This window comes from Phacochoerus africanus, chromosome 9 (assembly GCF_016906955.1).
Source record: "Phacochoerus africanus isolate WHEZ1 chromosome 9, ROS_Pafr_v1, whole genome shotgun sequence".
Lineage (NCBI taxonomy): Eukaryota > Metazoa > Chordata > Mammalia > Artiodactyla > Suidae > Phacochoerus > Phacochoerus africanus.
This window is the reverse complement of record NC_062552.1, coordinates 7,827,486-7,853,356: the sequence shown is the minus strand read 5'-3', so window position 1 is coordinate 7,853,356 and position 25,871 is coordinate 7,827,486. Positions and strand designations below refer to the sequence as shown.

Genomic DNA, 25,871 nt, shown 5'->3' with positions numbered 1-25,871 from the left:
TTCTTGGCTGCCCCACTTGCCCAGACGACCATATATGGCTGAGAAGACACCATTCTGCCCCTCCTTTATCCCTTGGGTCCCACTCATCCCGGCGCTGATGTACCTGGAAACCAGCCTCATCCTAGATAGACAGTCCTGCTTAATATCTCTCCAGATCCGCACCGTTTTGCATAAGAAAAGCTTCAAGTCTTCCTTTAGTTCATCCATACATTCAGTCAATACATGTATCCAAGACCTACTGTATTCAAGACACTGTGCCAGGCCCTGCTGTTTGTATACAGATGGAGAAGTGTCTCTGTCTCCATGATGCAAAGAGAAGAACTGAGATGGTCTGAAGCAGGCAAACCTGCGAGGCTCTCAAAATTATGAGATGTGGGGAGTCTTCACAGCATCTCCCGAAAGCTCAGATCACCCAGAATCTGAGTCTCAAGAGGGTGTGAATCAGAGAGGCAGGGCAAGCCGTGTCTGCCTGCTTGCTTTTTATGCAAGCTGGACTAGTAGAACACTAACCAAAGTCTCTGGACTTTTCATGCTACCCTGCCAGGGTCCAGCCTTGGAGAATTTTTTAAATGGACGCTTCCCTTTCTAAATTCCTACAGTCGGCCCGTCTCTGCTTTGTAGGTCTTCTCAAAGTGTCCACCTTCAGACTCCACCACTAGTTGACCCGAGTGGTATATACTTAACGTCCAAGGAAGGTTGGATTCCTCACGGGACACAAAACCCATATTGGAAAATGCGAATCATTCTGTTTGCAGGAGCAGTGGGTCGTAGAGCCCGGGCAGCCCCCGGCTCAGGCCCCCTTTGTGGCAGCACTAAGGGACTCAGAGGTCAGTTGGGTAATTTCCAAGCCGAAGCACTTGTAACTGTAAATAAATACTCAGAACGAAAGGAATGCAGGAAAGAAAAAAGAACGAAGGAAAAAAGGAAATGAAAAACCTGTCTTGATTTCTTCGAGAAAATTCGTTTTTAAGATGCCCTTGGTGTAGCAATTCCATCCGTGCCTTGCCGTGCAAGATGCCCGGGGAGAGTTCTTCCAAAATGTACGTCCCCTTGGCTACGTCCCCTTGGCTAGACCTTGGTGTTCCGTGTAGGCTGAGGTTCAGTAATTCTGGGAGAGTAGAAAGGTTTTCCAATACCCTGTCAAGCGGGAAGAAGAGGCCTTAGGAACCACAAAACTGGATACTTTGTAAGGTACAGAACACTCAGCACTTTCCTCTGAGGACAGAACACACAACTGGCACGAAAGCGACCCACGCAATGAGGCGAGGGGGAGAATGTGCAAAAGGGGGCCGTCCAGCCCTTCGTTCCCCCAAGCGTCGCAAAGGGCATCTCTCAGTGCCCCGCCTGTGTCTGAGCCCATGCAAAACCCTGGTCCCCCTGCAGTGCCCTTTGGGGGCCAACGTGAAGCGGATGGTAACATCGAGAAGGCTGGCATCGGGGAAGGTGGTATTTTCTTGGCGCTTTCCCCCCTGTGGTTTTCACCATCTGTTTCTTTTAATGCATAAACACGGAAAATGACTGGTTAGGAATGCGAAGTTTTTTAAAAACCAGATGACCACAGGCATCCTCTAAATGAGAAAGGGAGAGCACGCTGGGTTCTGTGACATTTGTCAGGAAGTGAGATGTTAACGACCAGGACGCATTCGCCGCCCTGCCAGGGACACGCCACGGAGGCCAGCCAGAGCCTGGTGGCTGACCCACCTTCCTGAGGGGCTGGCCTTGTGCTTCCATGTGGCCAGGGGCTCTTTCCAGTACCAACACCACCCCATCTATCTCCCAGCCCCTCTCCCTTCTTTAAAGTTGAAACCGCTCGACCAGCCTTCAGCACAAGCGGCCTTGGCATCATTACTAACTTGGCAACCTCAGATAGACTCCACTCTTAGAAACTTGTAGACAGGACAAAAGCAGCGTTGTGAGCAGGTTCTATGAAACAGCCAAAATAGAGAGCTATAAATAGAGGAGCCGATGAGATAGATGGAGAGAAAATGCTTCATTTCTCTCCTGGACAATAGCGAGTGGAAAAAAAAAATGATATAAGGGCATGAGGAACACGGCGTATCTCTCTTGAGCAAAGAGCATCCGGCTTTAAAAGGAAGATTTGCTCTGACGTACAGTGGCCACACAGTAAAATGGGTCTCTGTGTTCTGTGCCAACAAACCTTAAAGCAAGAGATTCCTTTTTTGGACCCAAGGCAGTGGAGAGATTTGATGGGATGCCTACTAATCTCTTTTACCTTCATTGCAAGGTAAAAAGAGCACGGGGATTTAAAGCAAATTGAACCAGGGCATTTGAAGCCCCTGGGGAGAAGGGCATTGGTGAGTTTGGCTGAGTTCCACCCATTTCGGGGTAAGAAGGATATGAGCATTTTTCACCCAGTTTTGTAGGCCGCCTGACGCCGGAGTGTTCACATTAGAGAAAGGGTCAGGGATGATGGTTTCTTAGGGAACTCCCGACTCTGCGTAATTCGCAGCGTCTGTTCTCGCAAATGTCACGGGCAGTACCGCGGTGGGCGCTTTAGCGCTCGGGGACAGGGTTTTAGGCAGAAACAAGGCCTCGGTCATTTAGAAGCTTTTGGAAGATTAACTATATCTCCAACGGAGGTTAAGTTCCGGGAATTTCTCTACCCGTGCTCAGGACGCAGTGAGGTGTGCGGATATGAAAATACGAGGCTGTCAGGTGTGATTTGTTTCACTGACACTGGTTCCAGATGCTGGAGCTGTGATGAGTGTATTTGGCTTCTGACATCACTCGCACATAGGTACTGTCTGGATGTTTGCTTCCCTGTGCAAATGGGGAAATGATTAGACCTGAGCTCTCTTCCTGGTCGGCTCCCGGGCTCAGTATTTCATTTGCTTCACTCGTATGAATGACAGCTCCTGGCGGCCTAGATGGGCAGCACCTTGAGCGTGAGCTTCCTGAACGTACCCTAGTGGCCTATGGAATTTTAGTTATAATCATAATAATATCAGATGAAGAGGCTTCCTGGGGAAGGTATGAGAGGAATTTTAAGTGGCTGAACTCTATTTGCATTATTCACTTTGCAAATAATTTCAGAGCCTTGAAAAAAAAATGTTTTCATTAGGCTGTGCTTTTGATGCCCCAAAGGGGACCTTTCATAGTTTAAAAATGATTCTACCTTCAGGTACCTTTTGGGAATTGAGCTTTATGTGACTAACTTTCAGGTGATTTCATTACTAAGAGGGAGGCGGAGGGAGATATTTCAGAGACTAGTTCTTTGTTGGGATTGGAGAGGGATTTAAAGTTTTACTGGTCTGGGAGTTCCTGCTCCGTGGACATGAATCTGACTAGTATCCATGAGGACACAGGTTCGATCCCTGGCCTCACTCAGTGGGTTAAGGACCTGCCATTGCCCATGAGCTGCGGTGTAGGTCGCAGATGCAGCTGGGATCCTGTGTTGCTGTGGCTGTGGTGTAGGCCAGCAGCTACAGCTTCGATTAGATCCCTAGCCTGGGAACCTCCATATGCCACCAGTGCGGCCCTAAAAAAGACAAAATAAATAAATAAAACAAAATAAAATGTTGCTGGTCTGGAGTTCCCTGGTGGCCTAGCAGTTAAGGATCCAGATGTTGTCTCTGCTGTGGTACAGGTTCGATCCCTGGGCCCTGGGACTTCCCCCTGCCATGGGCGTAGCCCTAAAAAACAATTTTAAAAAATGTTTTTAAATAAATCAAAGTATACAGGCCCAGTGTCTCCTGCTGTCCTTCCTTTTGTCTTTTCCCTCTTTCTTTGGTTTTCTCCTTTATTTCTTTTTTTTTTTTTTTTTTGGCGGGGGGAAGAGATGAGAAAGGCATGTCTGATCAGGAGGCTAGGAGATGCGCCAGGACCTGGCTTGGAATTTCACCCCATGTCTTCCTGCCCGCAGGTGATCATGCCGGTGAGGACAGGCCACGGCTATGTGTACGAGTACCCATCCAGACAGCAGAAGGACGTCTACGACATCCCGCCTTCCCATACCCCGCAAGGGGTGCGTACCAGGAGCGCGGCCACCAGGGGAGACAGGCACTGGGCGGCCGAGGGGGGAGAGCTTCCCTTCAGGGCTTCAGAGGAAAGAGATGTTCACGAAATAGGCATATTTCATGCGGAGCTTTCTTGAGGCTGTCTCTCCCCAGGGCTATTTTAGCCTATGTCCTTGAGGTTTTCTGGATTTGCTTTATCAGGAAATCCGAGGCTTTGATCTCACAAGGCTTTTGTGGCTTATCACTTTGTCAGGGTGTGTAAAGTTTCCACTACGAGTTAAAGTGCAGACGGTGTAGATGCTTCACCCAAGATCATTTTTATATTCAATCTAAGTCAAAGAATATGACATTTCAAAAGGAAAAAAAAAAGGCATAGAATTGCCTTTATTGCATATAATTCAGCCAAAGAGCAAGGGAATATATAACCTGCTAAAGAAACCCATCGTTAAAAGCTTAGCGGCATGAAAAACAACAACTGTAAGATCACTGCCATGCCGGGTAACTGCAGCCTTTCTCTTCAGGTCTATGACTTCCCTCCGTCATCAGCGAAAGGCCCTGTGTTTTCAGTTCCAGTGGGAGAGATTAAGCCTCAAGGGGTATATGACATCCCTCCTACCAAAGGGGTAAGTGAGCAGCAAGAGAGGGGTGTGTGTGTCTGTGTGTGTCTGTATCTGTCTGTGTCTGTGTGTGTCTGTATGTCTGTCTGTGTCTGTGTATCTGTCTGTGTGTCTGTGTGTGTCTGTGTCTGTGTGTATGTCTGTCTGTGTGCATGCTCCCCTAGCGTGCACACTGTAATAAAGCAAAACCAAAGAAGAAAGGCTTGTCTTTGTGAGAGTTCAGGGAAGGAAGGGAGGGAGGGAGGAAGAAAAAGCAGTAAATTCCAGGAATTCTGTATTTAGGGGACCCCACTAAAAATGAGGTGGTCCATAGGAAGAGCCAGTAAGAAGATAAAATAATTCCGCTGGGCAGCAGCTGCTCTAGCCCCTATTAGAGACGCTGTGACGCTTACTCTGGCCGTCTATCTCCGGCTTAGTGCACCTGACTCGTTCCGTGGTTTGCCTGCACAGGAAGTACAGTTTACAGATGAGGGAAGTGTGTCTCCGAACGTGTAAGCATCTTATTCAGCATCACGGCTGGCAGAGCCCGGGAGCGACCTCGGGTCTCGTGACCCTGAGGCCCCGGGGTGTTCGTGCAGCATCTGCCTCCCAGCCTGAGTCAGCCCCGGAAGGACACCTGGGAGGTGCTCAGAAACGGGACTGGGGCCCTGGAGGGCAACTCCGACAGGAGGCCGGCAGCACGGAGGCCGGGGGAGGATGGACTGGCCAAAGGGTGGGGCAGCAAGAGCAGGACAGAGGCTCTACAGTGACCGGGGAGGGGCTGGCACATTTAAATGCCGTTTCTGGGAGTTCCCATCGTGGCTCAGGGGTTAACAAATCCGACTAGCAACCATGAGGTTGCGGGTTCGATCCCTGGCCTCGCTCAGTGGGTTAAGGATGCGGCGTTGCCGCGAGCTGTGGTTTGTTGCAGACGCGGCTCGGATCCTGCATATTGCTGTGGCTCTGGTGTCGGCCGGGCAACTACAGCTGTTATTCAACCCCTAGCCTGGGAACCTCCATATGCCGCGGGTGCGGCCCTAGAAAAGGCAAAAAGAGAGAGTTCAGGGAAGGAATAAATAAATAATTTATAATTTCTAAATAATCAATCAATCAATCAATCAATGCCGTCTCCGCAGGCGCGTTCCGGGCCAACCTCACAAATAACAGCCTCGCCTGCCGCTTGCTTTTCAGGTCCACGCCGGGCCTCCGGCTGCCTGCAGAGATGAGGCCGGGCTTAGGGAGAAGGAGTACGACTTCCCCCCTCCCCTGAGACACGTCGGAAGGCCGGACGTCAGGCCCGAGGGCGTTTATGACGTCCCCCCAGCCAGCAGCAAGCCCGGGGCCAAGGACCTTCCCCGGAAGTTCAACTGCGAGGCCCCGGGAGCGGCCGACCTGCCGCGAAGACACCCGAGCCTCTCCCTGCCCGCCCCCGCCCCGCAGCCGGCACCGCCCCTGGGCGCCCAGAGCGACGCCTACGACGTCCCCCGGGGGGCGCAGTTCCTCCAGCCGCCCGCAGAAAGCCGCGAGAAGGCGCACCTCGAGGAGAGGGACGGGGTGTACGACGTCCCGCTGCACAACCCGCCCGACGCCAAGGGCTCCCAGGACGTGGTGGACGGCATGAACCGCCTGTCTTTCTCCAGCACGGGCAGCACCAGGAGCAACATGTCCACGTCCTCCACCACCTCCAAGGAGTCCTCCCTGTCGGCCTCCCCATCCCAGGACAAAAGGCTCTTCCTGGACCCAGACACGGCCATCGAGAGGCTCCACCGGCTCCAGCAGACCCTGGAGACGGGCGTCTCCAGCCTGATGGCGCTGGTCACCACTGACTGGCGGTGCTACGGGTACATGGAGCGGCACATCAACGAGCTGCGCACGGCCGTGGACAAGGTGGAGCTGTTCCTGAGGGACTACCTCCACTTCGCCAAGGGCACGGTGGCCAATGCCGCCTGCCTCCCCGAACTCAGCCTCCACCACAAGATGAAGCGGGAGCTCCAGAGGGTGGAGGACTCCCACCAGATTCTGAACCAGACCAGCCATGACTTAAATGAGTGCAGCTGGTCCCTGAACATACTGGCCATCAACAAGCCCCAAAACAAGTGTGATGACCTGGACCGGTTTGTGATGGTGGCCAAGACGGTGCCGGATGATGCCAAGCAGCTCACCACAACCATCCACACCAACGCAGAAGTGCTCTTCAGACCCGGCCCTGGCAGCTCCCAGGGGAAAACTGGGCCCGAGAACACCATGAACTCCACCGAGTACCCTCACACGGGCTCCCAGATGCACCTGCTGCATCCTGGGGACCATAAGACTCCCGGTCTCAACAAGCCATTGCCCCCGAGCCTGGGCAAGGACCAGCCCCCTGACTGTAGCAGCAGTGACGGCTCGGAAAGGAGCTGGATGGATGACTATGACTACGTCCACCTCCAGGTAAAGGAACCAGACTCAGAAAGCAGCTATATTCACATGCACGGGTTGGGACTATGGCCTCTAAGGCTGGTGAGCTAGACTGCCCGAGAGAGACCACGATTAGTGGTTCAGAAACACAATGGAGGTTCACAGACTGCAGGCAACATCAGACATTAGGAGAAATACTGGCCAGAGAGTCCTGCATCCTCTAGACTTACACGTGACACCGATTGTGTCACCAGCTTACGTACCCCCCCCCCAATTTCCTCATGTGCTGAATGAATGAAGCGCAGGGTTGGATTAGACCTGATTGATACGCCTCAGGCAAGCAGGAGGAGATTCCCTGAGTAGGACAGTGGGCCCTTGAATAATCATACCAGCTCCACTTCTATTTGTAGTTCATGATATGGTTTTGCATATTTAATTTGGGAAAAAAAGCATGGGGGTAGGGGTCTTTCACTGGTAAAAAAAAAATATATATATATATTTTGAAAATCTCTGCACTAGAGTTACCTTGAAGACCACTGGTCATTTCCCAGTTGACCTAGAACTTAACCTGCGTATGGGAAATTGGGCCGTCCCAGTCAGTCTTCTAACAAGTGGACATTTCACCAGGTTGACCTGGGATCCTGACAGCTTGCCCTTTCACTCTGGGGGGATTCACACATTCTATGAAGATCCATTATTTAGAATTTGGCTTACCATCTTATTCGGCTTTTTTTTTTTTTTTTTTTTTTTTAAGGGCCGCACCTGCAGCATATGGAAGCTCCCAAGCCAGGGGTTGAATTAGAGCTGCAGCTGCCGGCCTACCCCACAGCCACAGCAACTTGGGATCTGAGCTGCCCCTGAAGCTCATGGCAATGCCGGATCCTTAACCCTTAACTGAGCAGGGCCAAAGATCAAACCTGTGTCCTCATGGATCGTAGTCAGGCTAGTTACTGATGAGACACAACAGGAACTTTCCTGCCGTTCTTTTAATATGACTGACAGCCACGAGTTATCCTGAGAATTATAGAACAAACTATAGTTCTTTTGCGTTCAGCTGGGGTGAGGAGAGCAGAGCCACACCTCATGCTAAGAGAAAATGTGGGAGAAAGTAGACGGAGGCCTTAACTCTCTACCTGGCTGATTGTCCAGCTCTGCATGTGGGGAGTCCTAATTTGCTGTGGAGCTGCAGATGAGCTGAAGACACTGGGAAGGCAACATGGACCACATTCAGACCTACCTTGAGAGGTTTATGGATTTGCAGAGACTCTATGAGAAAAGAACCCTGAGAAACAGTGCTGCTGCTGGAGGTCTGAAGGGGATTGGGGTAGCCCTCCAAACATGTAAAGTAGAGTGGAGAGCATGGCGCCCCTCATGGAAATGGTTTTAGTTTTCAGCCGTCCTCTACACGCTGACTCTGAAGTCTGGCCGAGAAGCTCGTCATCCCTGTCTGGGGTGCACAGGGCCTAATCGGGCATGTGGGGAGTGGCCAGGGCCGTGGAAAATGGAAGAGCATTTATGTGTTTGTCAATGAAATTGTTAGCAGAAGTGAATCATAGTGATGATGTAATGTTTTCTTTATGTTGAAAAACGATAGGGTAAGGAGGAGTTTGAGAGGCAACAGAAAGAGCTCTTGGAAAAGGAAAATATCATCAAGCAGAACAAGATGCAGCTGGAACACCACCAGGTACGTTCAGTCGGGACCCAGACTACTGGGTATGGAAAAGATTTCCCACTTGGGAAGGAAGGTATGCCTTCAAAAGATCGTGATTTTGGTCTTTCCTGTACGCGGTGGCATAAGTAAACTCCAAGGCATATAACAGGGTCTGAGAACAAAAGGTTTGCGGCCTTGGTAACGCAGCTGGGTGTACCTGGACTATGTTCAGGTAGCAGTTTTTCCAGGCTAAGTCTGTACATTGAACATATTCGGACTATTTGGGTTAAAGCGGTTGGTCTCAAGGAGCCAGACCCACTCAAGGTTGCCCTAGCAAACAGGTTTATAGGAAAGCCGTAATAGGGGAATTCAAGAACAAAAAATGAAGATGTAGCCACGTCTGAAAGAACTAGGGCTGTCAATCCCTCTCCTTCTTAGACTTCCTTTGCTCCTCTCTTTGCTCTATTTTCTGGCAGTTTCCTCTGCTTACCTCCTCATTTGTCTCCTCTGTGATTTTACAAATGGCCGCTCAATGCCTTTTCTATAGATAGGTTTTCATCTCAGCTTCCTTATCTGATAGTCATCTCCTTTTGTGGGTCATCAAATTCCTAAAAAAGAGAGTCTGGCCATTATCTATCTATCTATATCTATCCATCTATCTATCTACCCACCTACGTGTCTCTCCCCTACAAAACAAGCCTCTGGCTTGGCTGTTCTTGGTACACTCTAAGGGCAGGAAGGCAGGATCCAATGTTTTCAAAATATATCCAAGTCTATTTATTAAGGGCTTCAGGCAGGGCAGTTTCATTCAAAAGTTGGGCATGAGTGGGGCAGATAATGATGGGTATTGCTAGAATAGGGCATAAAAATAAAGAGAAATGGATTAAGGACTTATCAGCCTTTTTTTCTTCTTTTTTAAAAAAAATGTTTAAGGATCCGGTGTTGCCGTGAGCTGTGGTATAGGTTGCAGATGCAGCTTGGATCTGGCGTTGCTGTGGCTCTGGCGTAGGCTGGCAGCTACAGCTCTGATTAGACCCCTAGCCTGGGAACCTCCATATGGCATGGGTGTGGCCCTAGAAAGACAAAAAATAAATAAAAATAAAAATTTAAAAATTTATGTTTTGGCTGAGCCTGTGGCATGCGGAAATTCCCAGGCTAGGGATCGAGCTCAAGCCACAGTGGCAATGCCAGATCCTTAACCCACTGCACCACCAGGGAACTCCCCAATGTCTTTTTTTTTTTTTAATTAAAGTTGATTTACAATGTTCCTTCAGTTGTATAAGCCTTTTAAGATAAGATGAAATGGCATGTAGAGAAATGAAATGGCCACTGAGCTCAGGAAACCAGAGCTCTAACCTTTGCTTTCTGACCAACCAACCATGTGCCCTTAGGCAAGTCACTTAACTTCCTTGAACTTCCATTAGTTCTCTATAAAATGAGAAAGTCTGTCTCCCCTCCATATAAAGAGATGGTATATTTATGAACATATTTGGAAAAGCATAAGCTAAATATCTTGAAGCATCACCCTGTGTGTGTTTACGTTTGCCTTGGCATTTGGCCAAGTAAGACTGCAGGGCTTTAGGGAACTTGTTGAAATCACAGTAATTCCTAAGAAAACAGAGTCAACAGAAAAGAAAAGCTTGCTGTGCATTTCTTGGGGAGATGCTGTTAACGCTGCTCAAACTCAGCCCTACCTCAGCAGAAGACTGACTGAGTTCTAAACTCTGGTCACTAACTAGTCCTTACCTGTAAAAGAAGAGTCTCTCCAGAGACGTGGTGCCATAGCTGGAAATTATTATCATTGCAATTTAAATAACACACCAGCTGGGGGCAGTGTGAGAGAAGGACGAATGCTAATAGAGAGTCTGACTCAGTGAGGTTTTTTCCCCTTTTGACAGTTCGGGGTGGAGGGTGCTAAGTGTTATGATACAGTCAGCATTCAGATTCCCTTAGAGATATTCTTTTCCATAGTGCACATATATTTATATGCATGTCTTCCCTGTACTGCTGGATAATAACATGTATAAATCTGGACAGAAAGAGTAGGAGACAGGATGGGTCCTTTGTCCAAGTGTCTTGCAGGGACAAAGTCAAGGCTTTCCTCCAGAAGGAGCCAACCGTCAGCGAGTGACCTGACAAAGAGATCCCCGCATTTGCTTTCCCCTGCCCCCACTCAGTGCTTGATAAAGCTTTTCATAGAGCCTGCATCACACCCGACACTGCTCTAAGCACTTGGCAACTATTAACTCTTTTAACCATGGTAAAGGTGCAGGTAAGATAGCTGGGCTTAAACCCTGGGCTGCCTTCCAGGCTGAGGGCAGGAGAGATGAACCATCCAACCACAGACGTCAGAACCCACAGATTCCTTAGGGATCATCTTTCTCACCTCTACCTTTTATTTACTTATTTATTTATTTATTTTTATTATTTATTTTGAGGGCCACACCTGCAGCACATGGAGGTTCCCAGGCTACCAGTCGAATTGGAGCTACAGCTGCCAGCCTAGGCCACAGTCACAGCCAGGCCAGATCTGAGCCATGTCTGCAACCTACACCACAGCTCACGGCAACGCTGGATCTTTAACCCACTGAGCGAGGCCAGGGATCGAACCCGCATCCACATGGCTACTGGTGGGATTCTTGTCTGCTGCTGGCCATGGGACCTCCCTCCACGGCTACTTTTCACAGGTTAGGAATGCAGGGCAGCTAGACCCGGCTTAGCATCGAATAGGCCCCTGACTCTGCGTAGGGATGAAAATCCCTGCCTTTTAACGGGGAGCCCTGGTGCGTTTCCATGACAGCCCCCTGCCCCAGCCTGAAGGCCGTCTGCTCTTTTCCTCCCTGCAGCTGAGTCAGTTCCAGCTGCTGGAACAAGAAATCACCAAGCCCGTGGAGAACGACATGTCCAAGTGGAAGCCCTCCCAGAGCCTCCCTACCGCCAACAGCGGCGCGGGCGCCCAGGACAGGCAGCTGCTTTGCTTCTACTACGACCAGTGCGAGACCCACTACATCTCGCTGCTCAACGCCATCGACGCGCTCTTCAGCTGCGTCAGCTCCGCGCAGCCGCCGCGCATCTTCGTGGCGCACAGCAAGTTCGTCATCCTCAGCGCGCACAAACTGGTGTTCATCGGGGACACGCTGACGCGGCAGGTGGCCGCCCAGGACATCCGCAACAAAGTCATGAACTCCAGCAACCAGCTCTGCGAGCAGCTCAAGACGATCGTGTTGGCCACCAAGACGGCCGCGCTGCACTACCCCAGCACCCCGGCGCTGCAGGAGATGGTCCACCACGTGACCGACCTGTCCCGCCACGCGCAGCTCTTCAAGCGCTCGCTGCTGGAGATGGCCACGTTCTGAGACGGCCCGGGGGGGCTGCGGGCCGCCGCGGACACCTGGACACGGGCTCTGGTTTTGGTAAAGCTTCTCTATTTTTGTAGATATTTGATACGAAAATGAACTTTTGTAACATTCTGTGGGTTAGCCAATATCCAGAAATTCAGGGAGCTCCGGGGAGACTTTCTTTTCCCTTTGTGGTTCTTATGCACACACCTGAGCATCTGAGATGGAGATTGTACAGAATCTCGTCTGCGTGCGTGGGTAGGACTGTGTCTTCGTGTCCGTTTGTCTCATACATTCCATTAAAAACCAGAAGTAAGACGCACCTTGGGAGGCACCTCCCAATGCTGCATTTTTTTTTTTCTTTTTCTATGAAACATACCAGCTGATTGTAATTGCTACATGTACTCGTGATTATTCTGAGCCTGTCACTCCCCGGTCTGGGACACATATCTGCAGGTGTTCACTTTCCAGTAAGGTGGCATGGGATGCCTTGTTTCTGCTTTTGAAACCCCTTCCTAATTTGGCCGTCTTGGGCACATTATGGCAAGATGCCTCATGTCTGGCTGAAAAAGCCCTCTGAGAGGGGACGTTGCAGTGAGTATATGCTAATCCAAACTCTGATGTGTTCAGTGCTGAAGGAGTGACGCATGTATTTAGAGGCCACGTCCGCAGTTAGGGCTGGGAGGTTTCAGCACGGACAGGATGCTGTCCCAGTAAAAGGAGAGCACGTGTTTCCCCGGGGCTTTTTGCTCATCGGCCTTCGGGAGTGATTGGGCCAGATTTTCCAGAAGATGTTTTTAGATTTGCAAAAATCATGATTTGCAGCAGGAATTCACAAAGACACGTCCACAAAAAGAAGGATGCTCCCATCTGCCAGTTGTCGGTGGAGACCTTTCTGACTCGTGACATTCCCTTAGGTGCTACTACCCCCATCAGCCAAGGGAAGCTGGCCACCTGAACATCAGAGCCACCAGGCCACATCCTGCTCTAAGGGAACCAGTGCTTGATCCTCTACCCTCCATAAAGTGTGCATGTGCAGACTCAACACTCAGAACAGCTGTATGGAACCCATCCAGGCTTTACAGCTGTCTGGCCAATGACCCTGTGTACACAGCCCACCACCGTCTCCAAGCTCATCACAGCATTCATTCCGCCGTCTGTCCTTGCGTACGTGCTGGGGGTTGGCAGCGCGCAAAACACCCCACAAGCCATCGGATTCATCATGGGACAAGTGATATATTCGCACATCCCTAAGTCAGGAAGAGGATCATCTGTGGTTTATCAGTCCAGTTTCTATTTAATGGTCCTGGTCCAGCCAATTTGAAAATGTTTTGGTTTGCAATATATGCCTTGACTTAATTAAGCTTCCGTGTTTTAAACAACCAAATCATTGGCACAGGAAGGGATTTAGGAGAGAGGGATGTGTGATATAAGTGAGATTTTAAAAAAAAAATCAGTGATACTTATCATAGAAGGTGCTTTTCAAAACAACCACTGTTGCAGCTCTCAATCCTGCTCTGCCCAAAGAAGTCGTTATAGGACAAGTGTGTGCAGCCAGAGGAAGGGGGTTTGCTGAAAATCAAGGAAGTGGTTGAAAATGTCCTTGTAAATTTCATTGTATAATGTGTATTTCTTGGGAAATGACAGACTTATTCTAAGCTAAGTGGTGATATTTCACATTTTCAAAACCAAAATGTTCGATATGTATTACTCTCTTTCCTATATTGTATGTAGAGACTATTTTTAAATCATTAAATTTTTAGATGTCTGTTTTTATAGGCATTGGGTTTTCTTTTTCTGTGTTTCTTTCTTTGTCACAGAATTAAATGGTAGCGTATTTTGCCACTCCTAATAGAGAGAGTTAAAGTATGGCTGTTTATCAATACTATACATCTGGATTTTTGAGTAAAATTGAGAGCCATTTATTTTTTCATTTTGCACCACTTCAGTGTGTTTGCGTTAGAAGAGAATCCTGGAATTTGTGAACATTTCCAAACCCAAATATCTGGAACAAAGCTCCTCTTCACCAGAACGCCTGTGCCTTTACGTGAAGGGTAGGATGATTTCTGCCATCATCGTAGGGATGTCACTTGTCGTGTGGTTTTAGAATCAAAGGGAATTGCTCGATTCATTCTGAAATGGACATCAAGAAATATTTACAAGAAAACCGTATTTGATGAAAATAAGAGGTTCATAACAACATAAATTATTTTTAATGTTTGGTCTGCTCTTTCACTCAGGGATCCTGAGACTTATAAAGTACTTGAGTAATACCTTGAATATACCCTTTTCCTGTCTCTCGCAACATTTTCAAGGGAAGTGTCAAAGCCCTTTTTGGGGAATGGAAGGTCTCTTGAAAATATGGTGCTGGAACAACTGGATGTCTCCATGGGAAAAACATGAATCTTTTACCTTACACCCTACAAAAATTAAGTCAAGTGGATCATAGACCTAAATATGGCACTTGAAATTCTTAATACCTCTGGAAGAAAACATGCAAGAAAAATCTTTTTGTTCTTAGGTAAACAAAGTTTCCTTAAATAGAACAGAAAAAGCCCATGATAAAAAATTTGATAAATTGGACTTTGTCAAAATTTAAAACTTTTATCTTCTAGGAAGACCACGAAGGAAACAAAAAGGCAAGCCACAAAGCAGGAGAAAATACTGGTCTTACATACATCAGTCAAAGACTTGTTTCAGAATAAGGAGACAAACATCTAAAGGTTTTAACTGGGCAAAAATTTTGAACAGAAACCTCGCAAAAGAAGACGTGAATAGACAATAAGTAAATGAAATATAAACCACCAAATAGAATCGTTAAAATTAAAAAGATAAGCTGTACCAACTGTTGATGAGAAAGGGGTGCAAACAGAGTTCTCATACACGGCTAGGAAGAATGCAAAATGGTACAAACACTTGGAAAAATAGATTAGCAGTTTTTTTTAAAAATTAAATTTATGCATACCATATGACCTAGGAATTCATCTCCTAGGTATTTACCCAAGAGAAAGAAAAGCATATGTCTACGAAGGCTTGTATAAGAATGTTTATAGCAGCTCTGTTTGTAATAGTCAAAAGCCAGAAACAACCCAAACCTCTGTCTATGTGAATGAATAACCACTGTTGCAAATCCACACAATGAGATACCACACGGAAACAAAAAGGAACAAAAAGAGTGAAATAAAAAACATGAATGGACTTCAAAATCATTATGATGCATAAAAGAAGCTAGACGAAAAAGAGTCCATATGGCATGCTCCATTTATACAGAGTTCTGGAAAATGCAAACTCTGATGAAGAGAGCAGATCAGTGGTTACACTTAAAGTGGGTGCATTTTATTGTGAGTCAGTCGTCAATAAAGTTGGCTTTTAAAAGCGGTGAAAGTACTTCCCAGCTAACTCGAATGTTCCATTGTTTTCAAATCAATATCACCATCCATCAATTCACAGAAACCCTGGAGGGCGCGGAGACAAAGGTCAGATCAGAGAGTTCACTTTCTAAAGAGTCCACCCTGGGCCAGTTCATGACCCACCAGGAAGACAAACGTGCTTTCGTCCTCCCCTGGTCAGCAGAAGTCTGTCTGGGCTTCAGATGCTTTCCCATGAACCACATCTGCATTCCTCCCAGTGTTGGAGGGATTTTGACAAAGGAAATGTGGCCGTTCACCAGGGGACGTGAAAAACAAGGATTCATTTATTCGTCGAACATTTCCTGCCTGGCAGAACGGAGCAGATCCGCCTTGTCCATCCACAGGGCAGCAGCTGTGCCAGCCCCGGAGCCACCCAGCCTCACAGCAGTGTCTGCTCAGCAGCGCACTGTGCACCAAAGGGAAAAAAGATTTGCGGGAGCCCCGCTCCCTGCTTTTCTTTCTTTGAGACCAAAAGTAAATACGCCTTTTAGCCTTTTAAACAATTCAAGGCAGGTGACAGATGCCCAACTGAATGCTTCAGGCAAAGACTTCAGGAGTAAAGAAAGGGAGAAAATCAAAGTGATCCAGGATGGGCAGACACAGGCCCACGCCAGGAGGCGGGGCTAAAAAGCCTGATGGCAAAGGGAGGGCTAACTGGACTGGCAGACGGATGGACGGATGGAGGGCAGAGGGAGCTGGGAGCCTGGCTGAGGCTGGCACTGGGGAGGGAGCCGGCAGCAGGTGCAGTGGGGAGTAGGAGGGGCCGGCTGGGAGTCCACCGTGGGGACTGGGGCTTTGCACTGGGCACCACATCCTTTCAAACAAGAGAGGAGAAAGCGCTGGAGGAGGGGGACCACAGTGAGAAAGACTCTGAAAGGATGAGAATGGAGAGAGGAGGGAGGGGGGTGGGAGACAGCAAAAAGGAATGGGGGGGGGCAGCCAGAGGCAGGGAGGGGAGGGGAGAAGAACAGCGAGGGAAGAGGGGAGAAAGACATGGGACACACGGGGATCAGAAAAGGGTCAAGAGAACAAATACTGACTGACCTCAAGAGACGTAACTTCTACCGTAGTATTTAGGGCTATTTGATATTCTAGGTTCTCGAGATATTTTGAGAAATAAATTCCGTGTTACTGTCTTGTCGTTTTGGAAAATACCGCAGAGCACGTGGCTCTCCTGGAGAGACAGCTACGGTTTCCCCAAACTTCTTTGCCCGCAAGATCCGATTTCTCAACACGGGACAGACAGTTCATCTTTGTGTGGCACCCCCCTCAAAAGGACAAGGCCCCGCAGTGAGACGCTCAGAGTCGGTGTGGGTCTCACCCATACTTGTCAAGACCCTTCCGTGGGACAGTTCTTCCCAACCAGCAGGCAAAGGGGTGGCATTTGTCTTGACCTCCAGCACTAATACGCGTGAATCTACACAAGGCACCTACAGAAATGCACAAGCATACTTTGTTTCCTCGATCCTTTTCTCATCATCGGAATGTCCTAGAATAAAAACAGAGAAAACAAACCAATGATTCATTTGGATGAACTTTGTCCAAATAATCAACTTCTTTGGACCAGGATTTTTTGGGGGGGAGGGGATAGAAATGCTTTGGGGAGTTCCCATTGCGGCTCCGTGGTAAGGAATATGACTAGTATCCATGAGGACACGGGTTCAATCCCTGGCCTCACTCAGTGGGTTAAGGATCCCGTGTTGCTATGAGCCATGAGCTGTGGTGCAGGTCAAAGATGTGGCTCAGATCTGGCATTGCTGTGGCTGTGGCGTGGGCGGGCAGCTGTAGCTCCAATTAGACCTCTAGCCTGGACACTTCCACATGCCGATGGTGCGGCCCTAAAAAAACAAAAAAAAAAAAAAGGAAAAAAAATGCTTTGGGAAGGTCAATCTTACATGAGAAGTTTTTAAATAAAAGAACTTGTAAGTTCCCTGGTGCTGCAGCAGGTTAAGGACCAGGTGTGGCCATAGCTGTGGCTCGGGTCAGTGCTGTGTTGCAGGTTCAATCTCTAGCCTCAGAACTTCCACATGCTGTGGGTGTTCCCATTAAAAAAAAAACCAACAACAAAAAACTTTTCAATTGGGAACCAAGACAGTGAAAAAGAAATAAAATACATATGGACGGGAAGAGGAGGCTGGTCATAGATTGCAAGCTGCTTAACACCTAGGGAGGCTTCTTGCAAAGGTGGCAATAATGATTCAGAGAAATGCATACTTTGTTCTGAAAGTGGGGAGGACGCAGGCTTGTTGATCCCAACAGCTCCATTGGGAAGCTCTTTTGTCAGTTCTAGGAGAGAGGGCAAAGTGGCCTGGGTTAAAAAGTGGGAGTAGAAAAAGGGGTGGACAGATGGCAGGTTTGCAGGAGACATAGACATGGAGTCTGATGGAGACGGAGCTGGGCCGCGGGCTTCTGTGGGCATCTGGATGGAGGTGGGTCCACTCTGAGCTCTGGGAAGGCCCCAAGGCTCTCGGCAACTCCACAGAACCAGCCTGTGTCCGCTGTTTACCGACTACACCGTCCCCACCAGGTGCTGAACACAGGGCTGCGTGAGGAACAAGCGCAAGGGGGTGATGCTGGCCAAGAAACCCCACACGATACAAGGAGAAAGCTATGCTAAGCCCGCCTTACGACGTCCCAGGCCTGAACAAGTCGGCACAGGCTTCTTTAGGGGCTGATAAAAGAAAGAAAAGAAAAACGACCTTGAAAGGGTTTTAATGAGCAGAGACCCACATGCAGGGAAGAAACCTCTAAAAGGGGGCAGCTGAAAAAGATGGAACGCCCTGACTTTTATCTCCGAGTTTACTCTCAGGGCCCTTGAAAACAAATTGCTCTGCAGCGGGGCGGGCGCCAGGGGTGGAGAGGAGGAAGCCGTACCTCTCATCACGTGATTCCAGCCATCGCCCAACAACTATAATTAAGAAAACTGAGTTAACAGAAAGAGCACCTTCTTCTGTCTCCGCACAGACAATTTTCCAGGGAGACAAGAGTCAGCAAGAAATGATGCTCAATGAGAACATACCCCTAATTTTCTCCGGCTGGCCCGGCAGTTAGGGTACCGGCAGACCAGACCCCCTCTAGCCCTCCCCCCGCTGTGTCATCCAAAAGCCATTTATGAGTCTCCTCCAGGACCCAGAGAGCGTGACGGGGGCTTTCAGAACTGCCTGGGCCCTGGTAGAGAAGTTGAATTCCCTAAGGAGAGAGGTCGTAAATGGGATAGTTTAAAACGCTGGTAAGAAGCTCCCTATTCCTGAATCCCGAACATCAAAGGACCGAGACAAAGGATGGTACAGGTGTATTTTTAGGAGAATGTGAACATGTAAATGGACAACGTAAAGGCTGGCCTTGCCCTTGGGCCTTGGTTTCTACCTATGTGTCTAGACATCCAGTCAGCACTAGAAAAGGCCTCAGATTTGACAAAAGGAGGTTTAATTGAATAATGGGTGTACCCCTGTCCTGTTTGCACAAGGAAACTCCATAAGCACGAAGACAAAAGGAGTGCAAGGATCATTAAGAAGAGGGCCTGTGGGGGCCCGCTCTGCAGAGGAAAGCTTTCCCGAGAAAAGCTACCAAAGACGAGTGGACTCTTGAGGGCCCCGGGCAGCTGCCCTTGTTGGAAGGGGGAAGGGGCCCCCAAGAGCCCTTTATTTCCCTGCCCGGGCAAATGGCCAGCACCTGCTCACTCCGGGGAACGAGGTCTCCACCTGGGTGCCACCCAGGATGGTTTCAACGTCTCTCATCTAAGTGTCCAGCATTTTGTGGATCTAAAGCAGCGTTTGCCCAGGACCCCTCGGGGAGCCTCCCACAGCGCCCCCTTGTGCTCATGGTGGGTAAACAAAAGGCCTAGGAGGACAATTTGGTTTTCCTGACCACTTCTGCCACCAACCTGCCCATGAAAAGGGATACTGGGCAGACCCTGCTGAAAGTTGTGAATGTAAACTTTTAAAACCATTCTTAGATGCTCTACAAACACGTAGCAGTGCTATGATTTCTTAGCCTGCACATCTCCCTATTCTATTGTACATTTTGGATCTTAGGGCATCTGGAGTTCACCTTCTCATGGCCTGACTCAAACAAGGTGCTCAATTCATGTTTGTTGACTGGCTAACTGACCATGTGAAGGAACTCATTCTCCATATACCTCCCCCCTCCACAATCCCACAATGGAGGAGCCCTTTGAAACCAAGTGACTTGGCAGGATACTTAAAGGTAACAAAAGCTGCTATCTCTCCAAAGGGTAGGATTTCAAGCATCCATAAGTTATTATTACATGATATATGGCACATTATTTAAGTAATTCCCCATCTCTCTCTCTCTCTCTTTTTTTTTTTTTTTTTTTGCTTTTTAGGGCCACGCCTGGGGCATATGGAAGTTCCCAGGCTAGGTGTAGAAACAGAGCTGCAGCTGCTGGTCTACACCACAGCCAAAGCAACGCGGGATCCTTAACCCACTGAGCAGGGCCAGGGATCGAACTCTGCATCCCTCATGGATACTAGCCCAGTTCATGTCCACTGAGCCACAGCGGGAACTCCTCCATCATTTACTTTGTTGCTATTGGACATCTGTGACTTCTCTGCTGCAAGTTCCTGAGATTGGAGGTGGCATTTCGTAGCTCCCCGTGGGCCCAGGCCCAGGGCACTCCCTTGCAAAGTGGGGTAACCAGATCAAACCCTCTGTCCCTGCATTGAGAGCCCTTGGCTTTGGATGTGACCTTACATTGCCCCGCACGCTCTCCAAATGCCCCGGCATTTATGTTACTTCCCCATCCTGCCCCTCAGATCTTGAACACATCACAGTGGTAACAGACCTTCCAACCGTGGCACCTCCAAGTGAAAATCAATTACAGAGAACATTGACAAAAGGCTCAGTGGAGAAATGCTTTATTCCCAGTAAGTGAACATAGGCAGACGTATTCATACTTAAGTGCTGGAGACTGTTTTGTTTCTCCTGAGTAACTGACACGCTTTTTCTCATGGAAATGAGATTTTTGTAGCTGATGTTTTTCCTTTTTGTCTTTACTACCAAGAAAGTCAAAGACAAATGTAATACACAACGTCAGTCTCTGCTTAGTAATCTATGGCTGGAATATCTTGGTTCTAACCTTTCATCCAGTCCTTTCTACTTAAATTATTCCCCGTCCTCTCTTTTTACCCACTGTCTTTCAATATCACACATGTTTGTGTGAAATATTTTGAGCCCATAAGAGTCCGGATGCTTATGTTCCCAGGAGTTCCTGTTGTGGCTCAGCAGTAAGGAACCTGACTAGTGTCCATGAGGACACGGGTTCAATCCCTGGCCTCACTCAGTGGGTTAAGGATCTGGCGTTGCTATGAGCTGTGGTGTAGGTCCCAGGCAGGGCTTGTGGCTGTCGAATCTGACTACCATCCATGGATTTGCTCAGTGGGTTAAAGATCCAGGGTTGCCATGAGCTGTGGTGTAGGTTGAAGACTCAGCTCAGATCCCACGTTGCCGTGGCTGTGGTATAGGCCGGTAGCTGTAACTCTGATTCAACCCCTAGCCTGGAAACTTCCATATGCTGCAGGTGCAGCCCTAAAAAAAAAAAAGTAGTAATTGTATGGTGGAGAAATCAGACGACCCCTTGGTGGAATTGGGGGATCACAATCAACTCCACCAGGGAGGGGCAGGTGGCTCTGGTGCCTCCAGGAGGGAGATCTGCGAGGGCACAGCATCGCCCAGGTAACAGGATTCCCTCCCCTAAGACGACACAGCAGACAAGCACAAGACGGAGATGCTTTCCCTAGTTTTTAAAGGTGGGGGACACCTGTTCTGCAAACATGTTAACGTTATACAAGACAAAGAAAGCCTATGAGATGTTTTCAGATTGAGCAGGCAAGAGAGACCCAGGAGTTACATGGAACACCTGGCACTAGCCTGGACCCCATCCTGGAGGAAAGAGTCAAGGACATTATTGTTAGGTTAATTATTGTCAACGCTGAAACAGCAACAGCACTTTTTTTTTTTTTTTTTTTAAGGGCCACACCTGCAGCATATGGAGGTTCCCAGGCTAGGGGTCCAATCAGAGCGACAGCTGCCGGCCTCCACCACAGCCACGGCAACGCGGGATCTGAGCTGAGTCTTCGACCTACACCACAGCTCTCAGCAACCCCAGATCCTTAACCCACTGAGCAAAGCCATGGATACTAATCAGATTCGTCTCTGCTGAACCAAAACGGGAACTCCTCGACAGCACTTTAAATCGAAGTACCTAATCAACGCTAAATTTACCAAAGCTGATCAACACGCCGGTTCTGTAAGAGAGTGTTCCCATTCCCAGCAAACACGCCCCGAAGTATGCTAGGCTAAAGGGCTGCAACATAGGCAGATGAGTGTTTTAGAAAAAGGACTTTAAACATCTTCCTACCAAGTGAATCTCAGTCAGAGTGCTCTCCTCACTCTTAGAACTTTCCTGTGAAGTCGGAATTGCTTTCCAATAAAAGGCTGAAAAAAACATCAATAACAACAGCAGCACCTCAGTTTACCTGCAAGAGCTTGGCCTCGGTTGTTACTGAGGTTGTCTTGGCTGAAAGCTCATCTCTACCTCTCAGCTGAGGGGACTTGAACAATGACGTTCTATAAGCCTGGATTTCTTCATCAGTGAAATGGGTATAACAATAGCAGCTATGTCACAGGCTTGTCACAGGCTCAATATCACAAATGAATGCTTGTAAAGCATTGAGATCACCTTCTGGCCCAAAGCGGGCACCCTACGACTGTTTGATAAACAGACTGCTGCAATTCTGAAATTCAGAACATAAGAAACACACAAAACAACTTTTTCCGAACCTAAAACTTCCCTCTTGGGTTCCACAGACGGACTAAACTAACCTGTTAATGTTTTCATGGTGTAGCATGAACTGTGTGTTAATTGTCGGGTTACCAAACAAGTAAGCTTCACAGAGAAGGTTAGAAATTCGAGGGAGCTCAGGCTACTTGTGTAGCTTTGCTTTTGTAAAAGCAGTGAAAAGCACTACAAATCAGAGAGTGAATTAAAATAAATGCAAAGAAAACAAGCACTCGTTGCTCACCTGAACTCAGACTATTATAAAGTTTCCAAGAAATAATGGGGAAACATATATCTTAGACGGCCCAGCCTTGTTGCAGGATGCAAAGTAATTAGAAAATCATAAACCATCTAGGAGTTCCCCCTGTGGTGCAATGGGATGGGCAGTGTCTCGGGAGCGCTGGGATACAGGTTGGATCCCCAGCCTGGCATAGTGGGTTAGCATAGACCCAGGAACTCCAGTGGGGCAGCCAAAAACAAAAACAAAAACAAAAACAAAAAAAACAAAAAAAGAGAAAGAGAGAGAAATGCTTCTTAGGAGTTCCCATTGTGGCTCAGTGGGTAAAGACCCAACATAGTGTCCATGGGGATGTGGGTTCAATCCCTGGCCTCCTTCCGTGAGTTAAGGATCCTGTGTTGCCATGAACCACAGCAACACCAGATCTGAGACATGTCTTCGACCTACACCACAGCTCATGGCAATGCCAGATTCTTAACCCACGGAGCGAGGCCAGGGATCAAACTGCATCTTCATGGATACTAGTTGCCTTCATTACCGCTGAGCCACAATGGGAACTCTGAACCAACTCTTAAGAGACTTTTTTGCAAAGATCCTGAAAACCAGCTGTAGCATCACTGCCATGAAAGAGATGCCAGGTCTGTACCCAACACATAGGCTGCACAGGAGGGTGGAGGAGGCAGCAGTGGAAAGAGGGGCAGACAGTGGTGACGTCTGGGGACGTATTCTGTGTCCACAGGTGTCCCTTCTTGAGGACACCCTCCACCCTGAGAAATGTCTCTTGCGTCTCAGATCTAGCAGAGCTAAGCTCTCCTGCACCGCTACCCTGACTGTTGGAGAACCCGGGGCTGGGCACCCTGCTCCTCTCTTCTTGCTGCGGGATCTCAACTGGTCCCATCCACCTCATCCAGGGCGCCCCCATCTCTCTCCGAACTGGCTCCCCGTTTCCACACTGGCTCATCCACAGTGCAGCCACCGCACAGAAGACAATCTTGAAAACCCCACATCACATCCCGGTACCCCGCCCACCCAGCACCCCCAGCCCTTCCCTCTGCCCTCTGACTGGAACCTTGACTTGCAAAGCCCATCGTGACCACTGCTGACCTCTGACCTCACCTCAGCCTGTGCGTTCCCCTGCACCTGCACCACCCCCCAGGCTCCAGGTTCCAAGCACAGAAGCCGCTCTTCTGTTTCTCGAATAAGGCGAAGTCATTCCTTGGCAGCAGCTGCCCCCCCTCCCCCAGATGGTCAGGATCGGTCAGCCGCTTGGCGAGAGAATTCACGCAGCCACGTAGAGGGAACATGTGTGGTGGCTGTGACAGTCCCCATAGATCATAGATAAAGAGGGGAATCTGGGGGATGCAGGGAGACCACTGTAAGTTCAAGAAAGCCATCGGAGGGAGGCTGGCTGGCTTGCTTGACTGACGAGGGGAGTCGTGAGAATGGCCTCAGGGCCCTGGGTGGGGGATGGGGTGGGACCTGCATTCAGATTCAGGCGAGGGCAGGAGTTTGAGGGCCGCTCTTCAGCTGATTTGAATACACACCTTATCAGATGCTAAGGAGGAGCTACTGCTCCAGGAAAGGAAGAGGCGGGCCTTTCCAAACCCCCGCCCCCTGGATAATAAAACTGCAGCCCCAGGGCTCCTGGGGCAGAGCTTCCGTGCCCACCCGCTGGCATCGCTCACAAGTGTTCCATTTTAATAAGGCTATTTCTTGCCTCTCACCTGGTCTCTGGCTGAATTCCTTCTGCGCAGAGACACGAAGACCCTGACCCTCAGTGAGTCCAGACACCAGGTGAGTGATTCTCATTTAAAACCATGGGTTCAAGTCCCCATCTGGGTTCGAGTCCTGGCACGTGGGTTCAAGTCTCCGTCTGGATTCTGGCTGGGTTCAGGCCGTCCGTGCTGTCAGTGTCACTACCTTTAAGTGGACGCAAACATTGCTTAACCACCTCTGGTCGGCTCTCACTTTTTCCCTGTCGCCGTCTCAGGCCTTCTCGACTCCTCTCACCTTCCAGGATGCACCACCACTCTGCTCGCAATCTGCAGACGGCCTCTATGGATGTGGTCCGTCTCAGGAAATGGCCTTACCAGCCACCCCGCGGGGGAAGCTGGGTATCAAGACTCACTCCTTCGGGCCCCATAGCCAACCAGTGCCTGAGAGTAAGAATCTGGCCTTTTTTATCACAAGTCCATTTGCTTTTCATCACTGCCCTGGCTGTTCCCTTACTGCCAGTTGCTGTCAGACCACTGCCAGGTCCCCCCTCCACACACCCGGCTCTTTGCACCTGTTCTCCATCCCACACTCAGGGTGCCCTTCCTCCAGCCCCCGTGTGGTCATGCCACCCCTCGGAGGTGCTCCAGGGCCCTCTTTGATGGGAGTTCTCATTCCCGGCCTCTGCCCCCACTTGATTCAGCCGGACCTGAAGCCCCGTTCACGTCTGCCATCTCACCTCCTGACCCTCTCACGCAGTTTCCACCGCCTGGCTCATGGTCACTGTGTTTCTTCCTCATCTAATTCTTCATCATCCAAGGTTCACCTCATGCCTCTGTCCAATCCTCAACCAGGCTCTTTCTTCCTGGCACCTCGCCAATACTGGCACCTGTTTCACCCTCTTTGTTCAGAAGGAATCATTTCCTTCTCCAGTTTCTCACAGGCATTCTGGTTCTTTGGCCATGTTCTCAGGGCATAAGGTCATATCCTCCATCCCTTCAGTGGCATGGAAAGCCATGCTAAGTAGGCATTTCGGCGTGAAACAGTGCGTAGGAACTTCTCAAAGCCCCAGTGTTAAGCTCGAGTAACATGTAAACAAATGCACTGAGAGGAATGTTTAAGTTGTGAATTATGGGTACAAAAGAAACTATAAACAATTTAAACTAGCGAAGAATTGCCCTGCTGTGTGCCTCTGTTAGATACAAGATTCATGCATGAGGGCTGAGTCACAGAACAATGAACAATGGCCGTTCAGTTCCGTGCAGGAACCACAAACGCTAAGGTCACAGACAGACATCCATTCTGTATTTCATTCTCAGTAGTTTATGAAAAATTACTCTTTCTGTCTGAGGCTTTCTTTGTGTAAGCTCAGATTTCATTTTGGAAATTCTGAGAAGGCTCTCTTCAATTAGAATGAATCATTTTTCCACATTATAAAAAAAAGTTGTAAACGTTTCTGAACAAAGTTGGTTAAGGTTGGAGAACTGGTTGGTCAAAAAGGAATGAGACCCATCCAATAATATTAATAATAAAGATTTTGTTTAAGTGGGGGGTGACATTTTTCAAGGAAAGATATTCCTTGTTCAAAAAGGAAAGAATGTCCCTTTTTTGAACAGCAGTTTAAGGAAATGAGAATTTGGATAATCCTTGGGTCAAGTAGGAATTTAAAAAAGAAACAGTCATTCGCAGAGCTTAACATTTTCATAGAAAGATTGTAAGTTTATAAGAGAATATTCTTTTCTCTCTTGTGTA

General features: G+C 48.7%; 1 protein-coding gene across 4 annotated transcripts in view; it reads left to right on the top strand.

Moving 5' to 3' along the window:
* The window catches only part of NEDD9 (neural precursor cell expressed, developmentally down-regulated 9), a 286,215-nt gene extending 272,474 nt beyond the window's left edge, over nucleotides 1-13,741 (top strand). For all 4 annotated transcript variants that reach the window (XM_047795755.1, XM_047795754.1, XM_047795756.1 and 1 more), the window contains 5 exons: nucleotides 3,884-3,985; nucleotides 4,499-4,600; nucleotides 5,765-7,003; nucleotides 8,565-8,654; nucleotides 11,468-13,741. In XM_047795755.1, the coding sequence (XP_047651711.1) occupies nucleotides 3,884-3,985; nucleotides 4,499-4,600; nucleotides 5,765-7,003; nucleotides 8,565-8,654; nucleotides 11,468-11,977 (2,043 nt within the window). In that variant the 3' untranslated portion in view covers nucleotides 11,978-13,741. The remainder of the gene's footprint in view (nucleotides 1-3,883; nucleotides 3,986-4,498; nucleotides 4,601-5,764; nucleotides 7,004-8,564; nucleotides 8,655-11,467) is intronic.
* Nucleotides 13,742-25,871: the final 12,130 nt, after the last annotated feature.